Genomic DNA, 19,148 nt, shown 5'->3' with positions numbered 1-19,148 from the left:
CAAGATTTTCTCACGACAACGCCAGTCTAATTGCTCGATCGAAATCCTCTGCTTATTTGGACAGCTACGCTTATCGAGCCGGGTGAGATAAACCGAATATCCTAGGTTTCAAAAGGCATAGTATAGTATAAAATGTCAGACTTGCCTTTGAGATCGTTCGATCCTATTTTATTAAATAGAAGCAATCGATGTATATTGGCGAACGCATAAAAGAACTGAGCAATCGAAAATGGAAAGATTTTTAACTCGAGTCAGTGAAATTGATGTTCTTCTATTTCGTGTGTCTATTGGGTTTACTAGAAAAATGTATTTGTCTGAACGTACCGGTGCATTCATTTGTTGATCAATGTTTAAAGTGCAATGAATGAAAGTAGTTTCAAGTAGGATCATTAATCTTAGAGAGACTTATCCTTCTGCGTTCGATCCTCCATCAGGAATTTCGATCGACTGTACGTTTCGACGAATGACGCGCAAATGACCGCTGTTCGTCTAAGCGTCGAAACGTTCAAGCTGTTGAGCAACGTTACCGATAGAGGGATTTTACCGTGTGTAGAAATCGTGCGTCTGTCGGTTCGAGCGTTTCACCGCTACGTGGAATTGCGTTCCGTGCGAGTTTGCGACACTAAACGTCTAATGTTTTCTTTTTTCCCAAGCACGTTGTGTCGAAAGATGTGCTGCGAGAAATGTCAGTTGTGCGGTGCAGTGTCACTGAGAAGTAGACTGTGATGACTAAACAATTGCTGTACGGTGTGACACAAATATGTTAAGTACGAGAACAACTGCGTTCAGACTCGCAATTATACCTCTACGATGCGGAATATCGTCCACTTGGTGATACTTCTTTGTTACTTTCGGAGAAGCGTTACAGCTTCCCTTTGTTATCCAGACTACTGTCAGTCCACGGTAACGTTGATCTTCTCTTCTATATAGCGGCCATCGCTTCGATTCTGCGGGATTAAAGTATACGTTGATCATCGAAATCGTTATTAACGCTATCGAAAGAACCACGGTCCCTGTTATCTATTGCTCTATGTGTATCATTTTTCCCTATCTTTATCGCGCGCGTGTCACTCAATGTCCTATGCTGTGTGCGTGACAATCACACATTGATATCGTTATTCATAGATATGACTGCAATGCTGAAAATGATTTTTTAATTTTTCTTTTAGGAGGATTTTACACCGATACCTGGAATTCGATGTCTACTGACACCGGTCGAAAAGGGTGAAGGTATGAAAATAAGCGTACAGGATCCGTTCAAGATTATCCACAGAAATGCAGTTTGTATACATATAATCCGTGTAACGAAGGTCAAGAATTCAAGTGACAATTAATTTCTTCTCCAGATTGTGCCAAGCTTACGTTCGAAACATCCGATAAAGGAGATACACAGGACGATTCTAATAAAGTCAGTCTCCGTGCTTACGTATACAATCTAAGTCAGATAGCAACTGCTTTCAACCTGAGCGTGACCGAAGCAAATTTTCATGGTAAGAGCACGAAGCTAGCACAATGCGCCAACAACGGACGAATTTTGTGCATTAATCGTGTCACCGTCGATACAGGACTGATCACACGCTACCAGAATTTACTAAATCCGAACCAGTCGGCGTGTAGACAGATAAAGTTCTATGGGAACAAAACACATCCGGCGCCAAAGGAGCTGTACGTCTCTTGCCCGTTCTCGGACGAGTCTTACGAGTCGTCTTCTTACCGATTAGACGTCCAACTAATAGGCGAGACGTATAACTACAGCAAGAAATATATTTTTAACGTTCCACAGCAGAGATTGATCGGTAAGCGTGTCGATTAACATCTTCGTATTTCGAGCATACAGCGTAATCGTTTCCCTTTGTAGATGAAGATGTGGGCGTGCGTAATTACACACCGTTCGTGTACATCGACGTGTCCGACGAACCTCGCCTCTTGCTGCACATCCAGGCTCTGCCGGAATCGTTCAATGTGTCAGAGTACAGGGTTTGGTTGATGAACAACGACACGGATTCCGTGGACAAGAACGCCTCCTCGGCGACAAGCAACAGAGAGATCTCGTACGACTTCACCGATCGCACCGGTGTTTTCTACTTCAAAGTCTCCGCCATACATTCCAGTTGCGGTGATTATGGGTGCGCAAACAGCACCACGCCGCACATCATCATACGTAAGCAAGAGATAAATTCCCGCATGAATATCGTGTCACCTATTTAGACGGAGTAACAGATTCTCCCATTTTGCAAAAGAAGCATCCAGTCATCCCATTTTCATCATGATCATCAGTACAGTTTGGATACCACCAGCGATATGCTGTGCTGTCTATCATAGTTACAAGTTGTGCAGAAAAGGTAATGTTGATCAGATATTTCAGTGGAGCTATTCCTGCAATCTTATATTTGTTTTCAGTGATCCTAAAGCGAAGACGGAAACCCACCTGCTTGCTGGTCTATTCGCCAACACGACTGACTCACATTACCGCGATGAACGAGTTGGCCAAATACTTGAGGAATTCGAACGTCACTGTAATAGACACGCACGACGTTACGGACAGCGCGGGAAATGTTAGTAGACACGAAGCTTGAAGCAATTTACGTTTCAACAGACAATCGACGACAATGCTCTGTATAATTTTCAGCCCGAACGAGACTTCGCATTTACACAGGATCTAAAAGACTGCTGCGGAGCCGCTTTCCAAAGCGCGGACGTTGTCCTGGTCGCTGCATCCCCACCGCCCAAGAAGCCCACCGTGTCGTTCATTTACAAAGACAACGATAATCACCTCTTACAGCTAGTTAAAGAGAATCAGGCGCGCAAAAAGAAACGCTATTACATTGTTCAGCTGCCGTATTGCAAGCTCGAGGACGTGCCCGAGGAAACGCGACATCTCAGGAGATTCTCTCTGCCGAAAGAACTGCCGAATCTCGTCAAAGAGATCCACAAAATGAAGTGCGTCGGATGCGTCTCCGACAAGGAGTTCTTAGATAGCGTGAAATTAGCGAAATTGGAGATGCTCGAGGAGGACAGTAGTTCGTCGAGAGACGCGCGAGAGACCGGTTCGTTTCATTTGCATTTCCATCTTCTCGACGTACGTCTCGCTATTAATTTATCGCGTTCGCATGTTTCAGAGAACCTGTTGAGGCCGTCATCATTGGACAACACGAGCTCCGTGTTGACGAACGGTAACGACATAGTGTCGCAAACGTTCGCCACCGATATCGGCAATCTGAATTTGCTCGGCGAGGCTGAAGCGGACCCAGAAGAGTCCTTCGTTCGCAGATCGTCGACGAACCACACCGGCGCGTTCTGCGTCGACGAATTGGAATTGTGATTCCGTTCTATTTTTACCTACGTTAAGTTTTTTCCACCGAAAACGTTCGACGACAAGCCGATCTCCACCAACGCGACGACCACCCGCGATCGTTCTCGCAAGACAGTTCTTTGGAAGCCGCTGAAAGGACGATGTCTCTTGTATGTCTGTACCGTCTGCCGAGTCAATAAACAGGGAAACCAATCGTCGCCGTATGGGTAAACTCTTTGCGTCCGTTCGCTGTGCTTTGCAACTGTCCGTCCGACGAGTTTATTGAATATATCATACGCATACGAAGATATTTAAGTACAAGAAAGGTAACGACGACACGATATAACAGATACGTTGTTCAGGGAAAGTGCATCCTTTTCCGTTAAAACTAGTCAACTTTCGCAGCTCGACGAATCACGAAACGCAAGTTTACGTAAGTTAAAAAAAAAAAAACTGAATTTGTACGCGTACGTTTCTCGCGACAATTGATTGGGCGCTAACTAACTAATGTAATGGAATGCTCTGGCTCTGCTTTATACATAAATACAAACCGACCTGTTTCTTCGACGAGGTGTGAAAACGTTCTCTCGCCCGCAAGTGTGTGTGGACCGCCCGGTCCTTTGTTTCTCGATTACGAATAATGATCGCATGTATTTACATGTGTTGTTGATCGTTGGTGGCGTGCTCTCGGAAGCGGTAAGCACGTGCGCTAACAAATGCCTCTCGCACTGCTGTTCGAAGCTATAAAATACTGTACGAATTCCAGATCTATACTTATCGGATATAAATCGTTTTCTTTTTCTTTTTTGGTATAAACAGACGATCCGTCGTCGGATCGTCGATAGTCTCGGGACGCAGTGGAAGGAGCTGGAGGGTGCGCGTCGGTGCTAATTAATTACACAGGAATTGGACGAACCTGAACGAAACCAAACGAATGGGCTGTGATACATTCGATACAGGGCCCCGGTAATTCATACGTAAAAATGAGTCTTTTTAGTTGAACAACGTTCAGTGGTTTCCGCCCGATCAGTCTGAACCGCGTGCAGACATTTCGCCGATGCGGATTCATCGATTGTTGGCCATTCCGATCCTCGATTCTTCCCTCAGTTCTCTTTGCCCTTGCGATCGTCCCCGCTGCTGGAATCCAAAAGGTTCTCGGATTCCAGATACTTCTTGCCCTCCATGTCGATGTAAGACTGCGGACGTTCGTTGGTCGGCGTAGCCAAGTCGTTCTCGCTGTCGCTCGTGACGCTCGCGTTCCTCGCGAACTTGATCGGGCTCTCGTAATGATTGTCCAGCAGATTTGTACGTTGATCGTTCACGTAGGACGGTTTGGTCCGATCCATGGAGTCGGGAAAGGACGCGATAGGCTCTTGCCAGAGCGTGTGCAGCTTGTCGACCTTGTCGCACTTGGTCACCTTATCGAAGGAGGGTTTCTCCAAGTAATTAACGACGCTGTTCCCGAAGGTGGTCGTCTCTTCGGCGGGGTCGTCGGGCTCGTCGTTACCGGAACCTGCCGGGAAACGCGAGACGGTTTTTCAACGTCGGAAATCGAAGAGGGAAGACGCTCTCTACTCACTGCTCGGACTGTCCAACGCGTGAAGAGACGCGAAGTAAGATCTGTTCTGTACTGTCCTAGGGTTCAGATCCAAGTAGTCGACGCTGTCCTCCAGCATCCTCTCCCAGTGACCGGTGAGCTCCTTGAAGGACGGCCTCGATCCGGGCTCGAGGTGCCAACACGACACCATCAATTTGTACCTGAGAGCGGAAACACGGATTGGCATAAAACGACAACGAAGCTTCGATGGGATCGAGGAGTCGCTTACAATTGCTGGGAGCAGTTGGCCGGCCTCTCCATGCGGTAGCCAGCCTTCAGCAGGTTGTAGAGATTGTGCACGTCGACGCCGGGATACGGGGAAGCGCCGAGGGTGATCAACTCCCAGAGGAGCACACCGAAGCTCCACACGTCCGACTTGCTAGTGTACACGTGATCGGCCAGGGATTCGGGCGCCATCCATTTCACGGGAACTACGGCCAGTAAAATCTTGGATTAAAAAGGGATTTCGACTGGCTGCCTGCGACGGCTCCGGCAAATCCACGGAGATTTACGACCGTGAAAACACTCGGACATCGTGGAAGAGCGTTTCGATGCGGCCCGGAGTTCTTGTACGAATTTTTCACACGCACCTCGACCCTTGCTGCGCTTCAAGTACGCGTCGTCCTCGTACACGTCCCGCGTCAGCCCGAAGTCCGAGATCTTGCACACCTTGCCGGTCGCCAGCAGCACGTTCCTCGCGGCGAGGTCTCTGTGAACCAACTGCACCAGAGATTAGTTTAGTAAAGATTTGGAGATTCGACGGAGATTCAAGGCTCTCCGCGTGCAAGTCGCGCGAGTTCTTTTCGAATTATTTCTTCATCGACGTTTTGCAAACACTGCAGACAGCTTTCTCAAGTAGAAAGTCTCGTTTTCGTTAAAATTAATTAATTAATTAATTAAAGTGGACAAAGGTCGGTTTCAGTCTACCGCAAGATTGTGAAATGACGGAAGAATGTATAGATTTATAGGGTGTATAGGAACCGCTTGAATATGTCCATTGTTTCGAATATTATGAAGATGCAGCCAACAGGAACAGTCTGTCTTTTGAAAGTGTTGCGAAGATCCTCGCCATTGTCTCACAATTTCATCTCGTAATGTTCGAGGTCGTTTCAAGAATATTATGCAGACATATTCGATTGTATCTCCTAGCCTCCTGCCGCAAGATGCGACAGGAAAGTTCACCGCATAAGACATGACGATGATCTTGAAGAAAATTTGAAGAAAAACACCGGGCACCTTATATATATGTACAACTCGAATAACTTTTCTAAAATGGGATCAAACGATTTGAATTTCGTCGCGACGAGGGCTAAGAAAGATCCGTGAAAAATGCGTTGTCCGAATTTTTGCTTTATCATATATAGTATTATATTATAGCTTTATTATATATTTTTGCTTTTATGTATTTATAAAAAGTTGGAAAACACGTTTCACCCAATGGCTGCCTCTCCAAAAATGGTATTACAGATTCTGTAATATTTCTTAACGCGTGCTAATATTTCGACGAAATTCGCGTCGTTTGACCCGGAAGGTTTAAAAAAAAATCCTTTTATTTCGAAGGGTGTGCACGACCGGGTGCGCGCAACGGTCGTCGATCCGCGTTACCTTGATCTCGGCAAGGTAGGCCATGCCTTTGCTGATCTGCCAGGCGAACGATAGAATGTCGCGGGACGTGACGGTGTAAGTGGACGTCGCGTTGACGTTCGGGTCCGCGTTGGTATTCGCGGCCGTGTTATCCTCGTTCCTGCCCTCGGAATCCAAATGTCGGCTGCGCCTCAAGTAGTTCCTGAAAGGGCGAGCAACCCCCGTTTTCGTAATATCGCGGCTAAGAAAGAAACGCGGCGACGGCGGAATAAGGGTGGCGGACGCCGGCGCCGGGTCAGCGTCGCGCCGGTTAACGCTCGTCCGCAGCCAGAAAAGGTATTTTCTCGCCGCGAAGAATTTAATTACCGGAACGCTACGTGTACATCCCGCGGACCGGTTATTGTCCCGGCGGCCGCGCGGAGGAATTCCGCAATACGGGAATTCCAGTGTCTCGCGGCCGCGGTTACTCACCGCAAAGAGCCGAACTCCGCGAACTCGATGATCAAGTAGATCGGCGCGCCGGCCGTGGTGCACGCGCCCAGCAATCTGATCACGTTCGGGTGCTGGACCTCCTTCAGCAGCTGATACTCCGAAAGCAGATCGGCCAGCTCCGAAGCGCAAGCGTTCTCCTTCAGCGTCTTGACCGCGACGGTCGTCGGGCCCGACACGCCCCCGATGTCGACCGCTTTCGCCCTCAGCACGCGGCCGAACTCGCCCTCGCCGAGGATCTGCTCGATGGCCAGCCGAGACCTCGGGAACTCCCATTTCGGGTCCGGCTGACAACCCAGAATCGAAAACGCGTTTCCTTGTTAACAGGACGCGAGCGCAGCTCGAGCACGCGATGCATTCTGATACAGGGATTAAACTTCCGCGACCTTGCCCCGACGCGGGCTTAATTCAGTTCCGAGTTTCCGGGGAATTTTGCTATTATTCCGCGGATTTTCAGCGGGGAAAAGCGTGGGATTAGCAACCCCGACGTGGTATATCCGCGGAAGCGCGACCCCGGATCCATTCGGTTAAATTTTAAAACGCTCGGAAGTGGATGTACTCGGCTGCCACGCCGACGTATCGGTAACACGGCTGTAAAACTGGTGAATTTTTGAAGGGGCCCCCGACATGGCGGAAAACTTACCGGACAGCTTTTTGGAAATAAGAGATGACGGTTCGCTGCGGTGAACGTGTCCAGCCCTATCAACAGCCCGTCGCCTCTGTCAATGTAATCGGATGGCAGTATTCCGATCGCCGTGACATCGCCGTTCGCCGGTCTCCGCTTGCCGTCTCTGCGGGCCCCCTTCGCAGCCATTCTAAAGTTTCCCCGTGGTATCGGAAAAACGGAGAAATGCATTTCCATCGACAGTCGGCCAATAAGTAAGTTAAAAGCCTTTCAACGCCGGTCTAATCATAGCTGAAAGTGCCGCGCGGACAGCGGACGAGAGTTTCTTCGAGCGCGAATGTTAGGGGCGGATGCGAGAATCGCCGGATTGTCTGTCCATCGGAAGCTAGGTTTTTCGATTATAGTAAATTCTCTCTAATCGGCGCTCAACACTAAACCTACCGCGGTCAAAGTGACCGCTCTCTTGTTTTGCAATTCTGCAAAGTTCCGAGACTCTGTCGAGGAAAACGCTTGAATAATTATTGGAGCATCATATTACATATATATTATATTATATATATTATATATTATTTATTATTATGTTATTATATATATATTATATTATATATTATTTATTATTATATTATTATATGATATATATATAATATCATATATCATATTATTGGAGCAAGTTTTATAATAAAAACTTTACAAATTCCAAATAAATTCGATCTTCTCACTTTCGTGAAGCAGTACATGCCAGTTAGTATTACTGCTTGGTAGGTTTAGTGTTAACCGTTTGAGTGCCAGGGATTATTCGGAAAACACGATCGAAAAAAACCGAACAGCGTGATAGCGCTGAATTGATTGCGAAGGGAACAAAGCGGCGCGACAGCTCTCGTCAAGATCGACAAACAAAACGAAAAGAAAAAAAATGAAAAAAAGAGCAGCTACGCGACGTACGCGCGTCACTAACGTTTTCGATCGCGACACAAGATCTGAGCAGCGCGATCGCGCTGCTTGGGGCTCGAACGGTTAAATTGTGCGCGCGAAATGGACGATTTGAGAAGGGACGATTATTATTGAAGGACGATCATTCGAGCATCGCGTTTTTAAAGCCGTTGGCAAGCCGGCGAGCAATTAGGGAGGATTTACTGTACCGCGACCTCGACCGCCATAAAATCCGTGGACGCGCGAGGCACGCGCGCGCTTCGAAGTTTTTTAATCTGTCGCGGTGGTACGCGGAACGATTCCGCGGCGAACGAGATTTCGCGGAACGATTTCGCGCGAACTTTTTCGGACGGCTTGCCGCCGATCGCTTTTTACGACGCGGCCTGTAGATCGCGGGTCTTCGAGGACGATGCGCGTGTCCGATGAATAGAAGAACGTAACACCCACCGGTTACTCGCGAGCATACAGCCGGATGGACGGCTCGTGCAGAAGGCTCGGGGGAAATCGATAGTGCACCTCGATAAGCACGTATCTACCGCGCGTCCCCGAAATATCGAAGAGCCGCGGGAACAAACTCTCTGTGTTGTCCCTATCGGAGGCGCTCGATCCAACGGAACGGATCGAATGGACACGGCCGCACAAAGGACCCCGTTCGAGGACTATCGGCGATTCCTCCGTTCGTCGGGCCGCGTGAACCGTTCGCATTGTGTCGGTCGGCAAACATCGCCGTAGGATTCACGTGCCGCAGATAGCGTACCTGTATCTCGAGGTGACGAGCGAGCCGACGATCGCTATCAGCACGAAGAAACTGCCGCCGATCGCACCGATCATACAGAGGGGGCCGCACGGGCCGCTGGCTGCTGTCGGCAAACAACAAAATTCGAGCAAATCTGCGGGGTCGTTGCCCATGTGAATTCTATTCAATTTTCAAGCAGAACTTCGCGAGCAAATTCTCCCTAATCGACGCTCAAATTGTGCACGAATATGGGCAATTTTTACCCCGTTTTTTCAGAATTCTTGACGATCGGCAACTATAAAAATGAGCCGTTTTTATATCGGTTTACAGAAGGAACAATGAGACATTTATTCTGATTTTTAACAGAAATTTTGTTTGTAACATTTGCCGTGAGTAACATATAAATTGTTTAAATAACTCATAAATGCATCTTCGCGATATGAATAATCGTAACCTAAAAAATTAGTGATCCGCCATTTTGACGGGTTCCGTAAATCTAGTGTTAATCGCACCTCCTCTTCCCAAATTGTCCATTTTTGTGCACAATCTGCTTCCCTCAATTAGGGAAAATTTACTGTGCCTTTAAACATAGCGTATTTAAAAACTACAATACTGAAAGAAGAACGTCGAATATTCCATGCAACGCGAACGTTCCAAACTCGGAGCACAATGACGCGAACTTCATACAATTTATAAAATTAACCCTTTGCACTGGAGCGACGATTCTGAGGCGCCGCTGAAATTGTTATATCACGTTCCAAGATAATTTTTATATCATCAAAGTATAGATTTAAGAAATCTGTATTAAAAGCGTAACCGCGTTATACGAGCCACAAAACTCAATATCACATGCATAAAATGCACTTTGTCATACGAAAAGGAAATACTGTGAGTCGGAAAAATTATCTTAGATTTACAGTTCAAATGGCTTCGAGTTCAAAGGGTTAAAAAGTCGAAACCAACGACTACGAAATATCTAACAATAATTGTATAAATAATTCTAAAACGGCCGTGTCGTCGAAGCAACGTTAAAACTCGTCGACGACGGTAACGGACCAATAAAATTGAGTGGAACGAACTCCGTCGTCGCGGATGCAACCCCGAAAGTGCACAGTCCATTTGGATGGGCGACGATTTCAAGCGTTTCGGTCGACGTACCTTTTCGAGCACCGGTAACGATATTCTCGTTCTCCAGGCTGTTCTCCCGACTGTCCTCGGGATTCCTCGATTTGCCGTCCCGCGCGTCCTTGTTCGGTTTCTCGGAGTCGGTCTGCAGGGGATGCTTGTTGACGTTGCAGGTGCACTCGAGCAAGTCGTCGCAAGCGCACGTACCCAAGCCGCTTTTGATCCCGCGGCCACCTAGATTCAGGTCGGCCCAATGTGCCACGGGGGCACAGTCTTGGGGGCAGATCCGGGGGTCGAGCGACTCGAGCTCGTCGCAGCGATTGTCGGGACAGTAGGCCAAGTCCGGGGAACAGGTCTGATAATTCTCCGAGTATCCGGAAGCATTGTTGCGCCTCCAGACGCATTGCCCGGAGAAGCTGTCGTTGCTGGAATTACGAGAGCGAGTATTCTATTATTATATATAATAATAATAAATATAATATATATTATAATGTATATAATATATATATAATATAATTAATAATAATAATATAATTCTCCCTCTCGTCGATGTCTCAGTTTTTGCACAAAAATTGATAATTTGGAAAGAAGAGATACGATTATTTCAGCCTTGCGTGGGCCGTTTTTATACGCGCGGCTCGAATAATCGTGTCTCCGCTTCCAAAAAGTGACCACTTTCGTGCGCAATCTGAGTGCGAATTAGGGAAAAATGACCGTCTTTATATACTGTTCCGCGCATCGGAGAATTAGATCCGTTCCAAACGCAAGAATTTTGTCAAATAAATCTGCACCGAAGCGGTTAATGCGAAATGAAAGCTGTCCGTATCAATTTTCAGAAGCAGCAGCCAATTAGAAGTCGCGACATTCTGAAAACCCTCGAATCGTTTCGCTGTTCTTCGCCTCTGCTCGTCGTTCCCACGAATGCACAAAATCCGCTGCCTAATTACAGTAAATTATCCTTTATTTTCCTTCGGTTTGCGAACAAAAATAGGCAATTTGGGAAGAGAAGATACGATTATTCGAGCCTTGCCCCTCGTTTCTATAATCGTTAACGATCGGTAATTATAAAAACGAGCCGCGAGGCTCGAATAATCGCACCTCCTCTCCCAAAATCAGAATCAGCAGAATCCGAGCGTGAATTACAGAGAATTTACTGTACCGCGGAGGAAAAGGCGAAAGCTCACCTGAGAATTCCGCTCGCGACGCCGCAACTCGACTCGCATTTGTCCTGCTTCTCGGCGTTCGCGCAAGAATATACCCTGCCATTGCACGCCTTCGACCCTCCTATGGCTACCAGATTGATGCGGATCACTCTCGAGGAGGAAGTTCGATCCTTCTCGGTCCACCTGATCTTCAGTCTGCAACGAAAAGAGGTTCGCGCGACCGTCCGGAACCGAGTCGTTCGAACTCGGGGCCGGCGCACAGTGTTCCCGAACGGCGAGAAATCGCGGCCGAGGCCTCTAAAATGAAGTTTACGTCGGGTATATACGGTAAGTGCTATTTTTGATTCGCAAATAGTGCGCCTGTGGACGAGCCCGATGGTTTTATCACTCGCGGAGCTTCGATTATCCGGCCCGCCGATATCGGAATTCCCGATTGTCCCGATACATTCGCCGAGCGTAATCGGCTCGATCCAAGGCAACGCGCAAGTGCACGATGATTTACTGTACTAATCAATAAGGACGAAATATGGGCCTGGTAAGCAACTATTTTATTGCCCGAAGCCCGGGTAATCGAGGTTCCGCTGAACCTGCGAAATGGACCGAGCTCGAAGTCTTGCTTCGTTTCACGCGCATATGCATAATTCTGCAAAATGGATGCTGTTCCTGGAAGTGAGTAGAATCTTTATGCATATACTAGATGGATAATACCACGTATTGCCGTCTAGATGTACGCGATTATTATTACGCGTGGCGAGAAACGTTTCAGGTGAAGTTGAATGGTTCCGAGAGGAGCACATTCATACATCAGTTGGCGCATCTTAATATTCTGTACGAAAAGGTATTAACGTATTTATGTTAAAAAATCATTAGTTTAGGAGATATTTTAATTTTAGTGTTGCTAGGAAAAGTCGTGACTCTATCTCTCGTCGATATTATGAATTCAATGTGATAACTATTATAAATTAAAATATCTCCTAAACTAATGATATTTTAACATAAATAGGTTAATACTATTTTCGTAAAGAATATTAAGATACATCGATTGATGTAATAGAAAATATATGATTCCATTTAGAGAAACGTGAATGACTGGTATCATCAAAATGTGCTCCACTCGAAACCATTGAACCACCCTGTATATTACAATATCTGCAACAGTTAATTTTAGTTTTAAGTTTATACGGTTATGAAATTTGTTGTAAGAGACGAACAGGAAAATTTTAAGGAGAAATTTTGAATATATTAGATAAAAATTGTGTATTCCCTAATATTCCACTAAAATTTTTGAGGGTATTTGTAGCTGGCATTGTTACTTTGCAGTCTGAGTTTTTGCAAAAACTCAGCTGCCACTAAATGTACCGTGTTTATACGACCACTTTTTACGATGCATAATGGCATAGCCGCAAGCAGCGTCATTAGTGTTTTCTAAAGCATGGAAGATTTTGTATGTGATATCTTCTTGCGTTTCTCGTTTAACAAATGTATTTACATTTTTGTCTACGACATTTACAAGCCCTCTATTAACATCTTTCAATCTGAATAAGATATGAAAAACTCATTATATCGCACTTCATCGTGGCCAACATTTTAGCAAATTTTCTATATATTTTTTTTTATATTAAAACGTTGTGTCCATAAAATATTATAGCTCTGCAGCATTAAATAAATAAATGACTTCGACGTTATGGACTTTCTCAGAAAACTATTTCAAATCCGCAAAAATTTCAAATTCTAGAAAAATAGAAATAAAAACATTTCCGCACGACATTTTCCAAAGAATAAACAATGTTTAACAATGCATATCCGCCGCATTAACTTCGCCGTTTTGTACGCCAAGAATGTTTACTTCGGATCAGTAATTAACAATCCCGAAAAACTGATTCCCGATTAAATCGAAGTTTATGGTTTCGGCCGTGATTTCGCTTTTGGAATCGCTGTGCACCGCTCGGAAATCGACTCACGTGAGATTGTCGGACTGCGTTCTGAGCAGCTGCTCGTCGGCGACGTAAATGATTCCTCCTTTCTGTGTAACGTTGAACGCGGCCGAGCCGTGGATGCTGAAGCTGACCGTGGCATGAGGCTCGTTCGTAGGTTTCGCGACCCGCGAGTAAAGCGGGGCGATCCTCGCGAGCCTCGCGGTCGAAGGGTAGGAAAACGGTTGCTTGAACGATATCGAGGACGGCGTGGTCGCGCTCTGCCGTTGCACGGGTCCTTGGAAGGTCAGCGAGATGTTCAACTGTTGGTCGAAGCGGCGGGTTAGACGGGGGTCGCGTCGTCGTCGAACGGCAGAACCGTGAAAACGAAGGTAGGTTTCGACGGCAGAAACTCGCGCCGGTGGGCGGTAACAGGAAAACGTTCGGATCCGGAAATTCGACGCGGAGATAATAAGAAGCTTCCGCCCACGCGAGCTGCGTCGCGCAATTAGACCCGAAACGATCCCCATTAATTCCCGCTTAACGCCACCCGTGCAACTCCGGGGTTGAAACGAAAACCGCCGCAGTCTTCGCCGCGCCCACCTACCTCTCTCTTCCTATCTCCGTTATTCTCTCTCTCTCTCTCTCTCTCTCTCTCTCTTTCTTTCTATGTTTCTCTGTCGCAGCTGCTTTACCCTATCTAATTGTTTAACGAGTTCGGATCGCGAGCGAACGCGGCACAAGGTGCGTTCAATCGCTTCGTTGGTCGAGCCACTCGACCATTATTTCCATCGAAGGATCCCCGGCAAGAAAGCACCCCGACCGGCAGGAGTTCCTTTGAGAAGGAATCCGGTCTCTTAATTGATTCGTCGCGTTTCCGTCCCGTCTCGTCCTTAAACGCTGCATCCGACCAGCTCGCGAATCGCCGCGATCTCTTTGCACGCGCAGCAATTTCTCCCGGAAATGCGAGATTTCGGGTCGCTGTGAATTTCCACGTGCTACGGGAAGTTCTCCGTAATTTTCCCTTCGGCTCGAAAAACGAAAACGATCGTTCGAGCTTCGCGTCTCGTTTTTATAAGCGATCGGTGATCGGGGATTGTAAAAATGAGCCGCGATGGGTCGAATAATGGGGTCGTATCTCTCCCAAATTGATCGTTTCTGTTTAAAAGCTGAAGATAAATTTGGGAGATTTTACTGTAGTCCCACGCCTATGTAATTTATTGGTACGTCGATGCTGATGGCCGACCGAGTCGGTCAAGCGTGTGATGCGGCACGCGACGCGAATTCCCGGAAGACAATACGAAATGGTTTGTTTTGGGTGTGAGTCGCGTAAAAAATGCCGCGGTGCTGCAAAATACGCGATAGGTAGCGAGTACGTGATCGTCGAATCTTGTCATGCGACCTCCGAATTGCCTTCAAACTGAGGCGCGTGGCCTCTAGATCGAATCGTGTCTCACGTGGCTTCCGAATTGCAATCGAATCGTGGCAAACTAATTAGAAAGCAAAAAGATTAAGTCATCGTTTTTATTCCAGCATTACTATGCATTCAAATTAACCATTTGCACTCGAGTGGCGACTCTAAAGTGCCATAATTGTTACTTCTCGTTTCAAGGTTATCAATATGTTATCAAGATTATCAATATTTATATATATATATATATATATATATATATATATATAAATATTATAATATATATAATAAATATATATTATATATATTTCAACATTATCAAATCTGTTTATATTTAAAAATACTGTGCATAGTGTAATCGCAAAATTCAGTTTCAAATGTATAAAATACACTAGGTTATACAAAATGGAAATACTGTAGATCGGACAAACTATTTTGGAGTTAAAATGGCGGCGAGTGCAAAGGGTTAATGTACACCGGCACGATGGCCGCTGGCCTTTTCATGCCGACTGCCCTAAAAGTGTCTATAAAAACGAGCCGCGAGCCCCGAAGAATCGCGACTTAGTATTCTCGGATTCGCCGGTTTCAGCTCCGATCTCCGAACATTTCCGGGGGTGGGGGCGAATTACCGTACTCACCATGTTGTCGCCAAATCCTGGAAGAAGGCTGGTATCCTGCACTTGCAGCGTCACGCGATACGGCGATTTCGGCAGTAGAGTCATCTTCGCGGAAATACCTGGAACGAAGCAATAAGAATCGCGGCTATTCAATGTTCCCAGAAATAGCGGGCCGACCGAAACTCTGTGCTCCTGCGTTCTTTCACACGGCGATTCAATGGAATCCGCATAATGTCGGGTACCGAAATAATGATGCGCGTCCGTTGGATACGAGAAATCTTGGACATATTTCGCGAAACATATCGTGGCATTGCTAACCGCGGAATGTAATGAAAAAAGCATAATTTAATTAGACCAACAGAATGCTTGTTGACGGTTTGACTGTTCGCCGCGTCGCTCGAATTTAGGTCAATTTATTATGTCCTCCTCGTTTCATTAGGATCCGCAAAACGCGGCACGATATTGATATAGTAATCGAAGTCGTGCAACTTAACTTTCGAATTAATTAATTAATTGTGATTATTGCGATTAAATACAGTACTTATTCGAAGTTGCCAGCGCGGTAATCAAAGCGAAAAACGGTATTATTATTAATCCTATAGAATGTGTAATTATTAGACTGCGGATTTCATGAATTTATGATAAGAACAAATACAGCAAGTTCTCCCTAATTTTCTTTTAGTTTATAAGCAAAAATGGACAATTTGGGAAGAGAATATAAGATTGTTTGAGCCTTACGCCTCAAATTTTTATAATCGACAATAAAATATAAATGACAATTGGAAACTATAAAAATAAGCCTCGTGAGGCTCGAATAATCGTATCTCCTCCTCCCACATTATCCATTTGGGGAGAATTTACTGCACTTTTAGAACAATTTAACAATATAATTTCTAATCAAACCGCGGATTTTATGGCAAAAACGAGGAGATAAAATATAAAATTCTGAAAGACATAAAAAGAATTTAATGTCATTACGCAATCTTCGAGTCAACAGAATTATTCCTCGCGCAATCTATGCAGGAAGTTTTCATTTTACGTAAAGATCCGCGACCGTAAAGATCCATTTACGACTCTTATGATTATTAAAATTAGCGAAGGGACAGGAATACAACGTCCACGCAGTTGCCGTTTCTCGCGCTCGATGCACAAAGATATTGTTCGCCGAAAGATCCGCAGTCTGGCAAAGACGACAAGTACGTCGGAAGTGAAACTCGAAAGGGTTAAACATGCGGATTTAGTTAACCGTTTGCGTACCAGATGGTTCTGAAAAAAACAGGATCGAAAAGCGCCGAAGAGCGCAATAGCGCTCCTTCGATTGTGTGTCGAAGAAAGCCGTAAATCATAAAATAAAACGTTATGAATGAAAATATATATACTATTAATTTAGAATAGGTAACAACAAAATGCAAATTGGATTGCTGACAGCGATGCGACGCGCGACGTATACATGCGTCTGAAAGACCGAGCACGTTTCGACAAATTTCGGGTGGGCCGTAAGTCGTCTGTTCCGGCCAAATGCCCCGGCTTTTCTGAAGCGCTGAAAATCTGAAGAGCGCAAAAGTGGCTCGTGGTACGCAAACGGCTAAGCCAGCGCCGTAACCAGCATGCACTTACTGGTCAGTATCGCGGTGTATGGAATGCCGGACTGATATTCGATCGGCAGCGTGTTGAAGTCGACGTGGAAAGCGTTGTAAGTGTCCCCGAGGATGCGGACGGTGTAATGATTGCTGGAATTCGCATCCTTGTCCTTCAGTATCAGCTTGTTGTCGTCGACCAGCTTGTCGCCCTGCGGAGAAATCGAAGAGGCCCGTTCAGGGGAATCGGTTGATCGATTCGCGCGACGCGGCGGCGAATCGCGGGCGCGGAAACGGAGCAGAGCTCCGTTGGTAGCTCGCGAGACGAGCAACCGAACGAGAAAAGGAACAAAGACATCCGAGCTTAATCAAGATAAAGGCCGCGGGCGTTTTCCCGCTTCTCGCGCCCGTCCTTTCACCCGTGTGTTCTTTTTTTTCGAGGCTCCTCCGTCGTTTCCGAGTCTCTTCGCGTCCGCTCTCCGAAACAATGCCGGAAACGATCGCGAGAACAATGCGGGCTTGAATGAGTCCGATCCTATCCTCCGTCCGATCCTCGTCTGATCCGCGCTGCTCGTCGCGAGGACGTCGGGCCGAGCCGTCGCGACGGTTCCGCGCGCGCGAGAAGTTAACGCGGGGGTCCTTCGATCTGGACGACCGTCGGTCAGGTCGGCTCGGTTCGACTCGGGGTCACCGGCACCTGTAATCGATACAGACGGCGATTCTCTCCGTCGAGACGGACTCACCGCAACGAACTCGTCGAGCTTTATCGCCATCGAGTCGTTCCCTTGCGCGTACGGCGCGTTGTCGTCCTGATCCAGGACGTCGACGTCCAGCAGCTTGATCGGCGCGTACTGCAGCCCGGTGGTCTCCTCGTAGAGGACGCACTGCACCTTCAACGTGATCCTGGGGCCCGGGCCGGCCGGCCACGGGCCCAGCCTGTCCCTGTCCAGCGACGCGTTCGCGAACAGCGTGTTGTTCACCACGTGGAAGTACTCGGTGCCTGGAAAAAGTGATCGATCGTACGCGCGCTTTGCGCCAACAGCGGCAAACGCCCGGCGATTCTGCGAAGCCACGGGATCCGCGGCACATAAATTTTCCGAGGCGAGAAGCAGAGAGAGAGATACGGGCTTATCAATTAATCGTGCGCGCCCGAACGCGAGTGCGGTCTGGATTCCTCGCCGATCCAGAAATTGTTCGTTCCCCGTTCCGCCTCGACTCTGAAGCTTATTAATTCTTCCGACCGTGGCATCGCGAACTATGGCCACTATTTCGCGGCATCCTCGTTATCGCCTCGCCTCGAGGCGAGCCGCGTCGACTTACCGTTCAGCAGATGGTAACCGGTTACGCGATAGCTGGGACACAGTTCACCGTATATCTCGGGCCCGAAGTTCCCTATCATCGTGATGGGCTGGTTCTCGTAGATCCTGTAGTCGGATCCCTTCCAGAAACACATGTCCTGAAAATTCAAGCGATCGGTCGCAGAAACGTGCACACGTTTCACTAGCTTATACAGGGTGTCCCAAAAATGTCTCGCGATCCGAGGCAAATTCGCAAAATGGAGGATTTCTGAGGTCATTTGAAGCAACTTTTTCCTCAGCGGAAATGCAATCCGCGGCTCCGTTTGCGAGTTATTAACGAAAAACGGTGACCAATGAGAGGCGAGCTTGCCTAGTGTTAGGCGGCCTAGCCAATCAGCGGAACGGGGTTTCGGCCACTCGGCCGCCTCGCGCCAGCCGTGCTCGTCTGTCATTGGTCAGTGTTTTTCGTTAATAACTCGTAAGCCGCGGATTGCATTTCCGCTAAGGAAAAAGTTGCTTCAAATGACCTCAGGAATCACCCCTTTCCGAGAATTAACATAATTATGGAATATCGGCTAGCTTGGATCCAATAATGCGACTATTATCGGTCATCGGAATCCGTTACAAAACTAGTTCGATGAGAGACGAGTTAAGACGCTTTTCGATAAGATAATTACCCCTTGGATTCGATGCTTCTTCAGCTTCGAAACCAGTGCATTTCTTGTCGCGGTTCGGGCATATGATATTTAACCCTTTACACTCGAAGGGTGACTCTGGGTCGTTAAAATCTC

The 19,148-nt window shown here is 46.9% G+C and overlaps 2 protein-coding genes across 4 annotated transcripts in view; one reads left to right on the top strand and one right to left on the bottom strand.

Annotated features, from left to right (window-relative positions):
- The first annotated feature begins 627 nt into the window (after nucleotides 1-627).
- On the top strand, nucleotides 628-3,859 carry LOC117217969 (uncharacterized). 2 transcript variants are annotated; one of them, XM_033465916.2, is made up of 9 exons: nucleotides 628-903; nucleotides 1,170-1,230; nucleotides 1,347-1,490; nucleotides 1,566-1,796; nucleotides 1,859-2,161; nucleotides 2,241-2,342; nucleotides 2,401-2,555; nucleotides 2,630-3,047; nucleotides 3,120-3,859. In XM_033465916.2, the coding sequence occupies exons 1-9, from the start codon at nucleotides 811-813 to the stop codon at nucleotides 3,320-3,322; spliced, it is 1,710 nt and encodes a 569-aa protein (XP_033321807.1). In that variant the 5' UTR covers nucleotides 628-810; the 3' UTR covers nucleotides 3,323-3,859. The 2 variants fall into 2 exon arrangements, with proteins under 2 accessions (XP_033321807.1, XP_033321808.1); XM_033465917.2 differs by having other exon boundaries at nucleotides 629-903; nucleotides 2,244-2,342.
- Nucleotides 3,543-19,148, bottom strand: part of Ret (protein kinase receptor Ret oncogene) — a 36,348-nt gene continuing 20,742 nt past the window's right edge. Inside the window, exons 4-18 of one of the 2 annotated variants that reach the window (XM_033465915.2) lie at nucleotides 18,380-18,515; nucleotides 17,803-18,059; nucleotides 17,100-17,271; nucleotides 15,504-15,601; nucleotides 13,503-13,777; nucleotides 11,563-11,736; nucleotides 10,412-10,803; nucleotides 9,275-9,374; nucleotides 7,606-7,777; nucleotides 6,945-7,249; nucleotides 6,495-6,675; nucleotides 5,480-5,609; nucleotides 5,119-5,320; nucleotides 4,872-5,050; nucleotides 3,543-4,805 (exon numbers count right to left, since the gene is read on the bottom strand). In XM_033465915.2, the coding sequence (XP_033321806.2) occupies nucleotides 4,396-4,805; nucleotides 4,872-5,050; nucleotides 5,119-5,320; nucleotides 5,480-5,609; nucleotides 6,495-6,675; nucleotides 6,945-7,249; nucleotides 7,606-7,777; nucleotides 9,275-9,374; nucleotides 10,412-10,803; nucleotides 11,563-11,736; nucleotides 13,503-13,777; nucleotides 15,504-15,601; nucleotides 17,100-17,271; nucleotides 17,803-18,059; nucleotides 18,380-18,515 (3,183 nt within the window). In that variant the 3' untranslated portion in view covers nucleotides 3,543-4,395. Of the gene's footprint in view, nucleotides 4,806-4,871; nucleotides 5,051-5,118; nucleotides 5,321-5,479; nucleotides 5,610-6,494; nucleotides 6,676-6,944; nucleotides 7,250-7,605; nucleotides 7,778-9,274; nucleotides 9,378-10,411; nucleotides 10,804-11,562; nucleotides 11,737-13,502; nucleotides 13,778-15,503; nucleotides 15,602-17,099; nucleotides 17,272-17,802; nucleotides 18,060-18,379; nucleotides 18,516-19,148 lie in introns of both variants that reach the window. The other variant, XM_033465914.2, reaches the window with a different exon arrangement.

Source organism: Megalopta genalis, chromosome 1, assembly GCF_051020955.1.
Source record: "Megalopta genalis isolate 19385.01 chromosome 1, iyMegGena1_principal, whole genome shotgun sequence".
Lineage (NCBI taxonomy): Eukaryota > Metazoa > Arthropoda > Insecta > Hymenoptera > Halictidae > Megalopta > Megalopta genalis.
The sequence above is the reverse complement of the archived record's forward strand: the minus strand, read 5'-3'. Positions and strand labels throughout refer to the sequence as shown.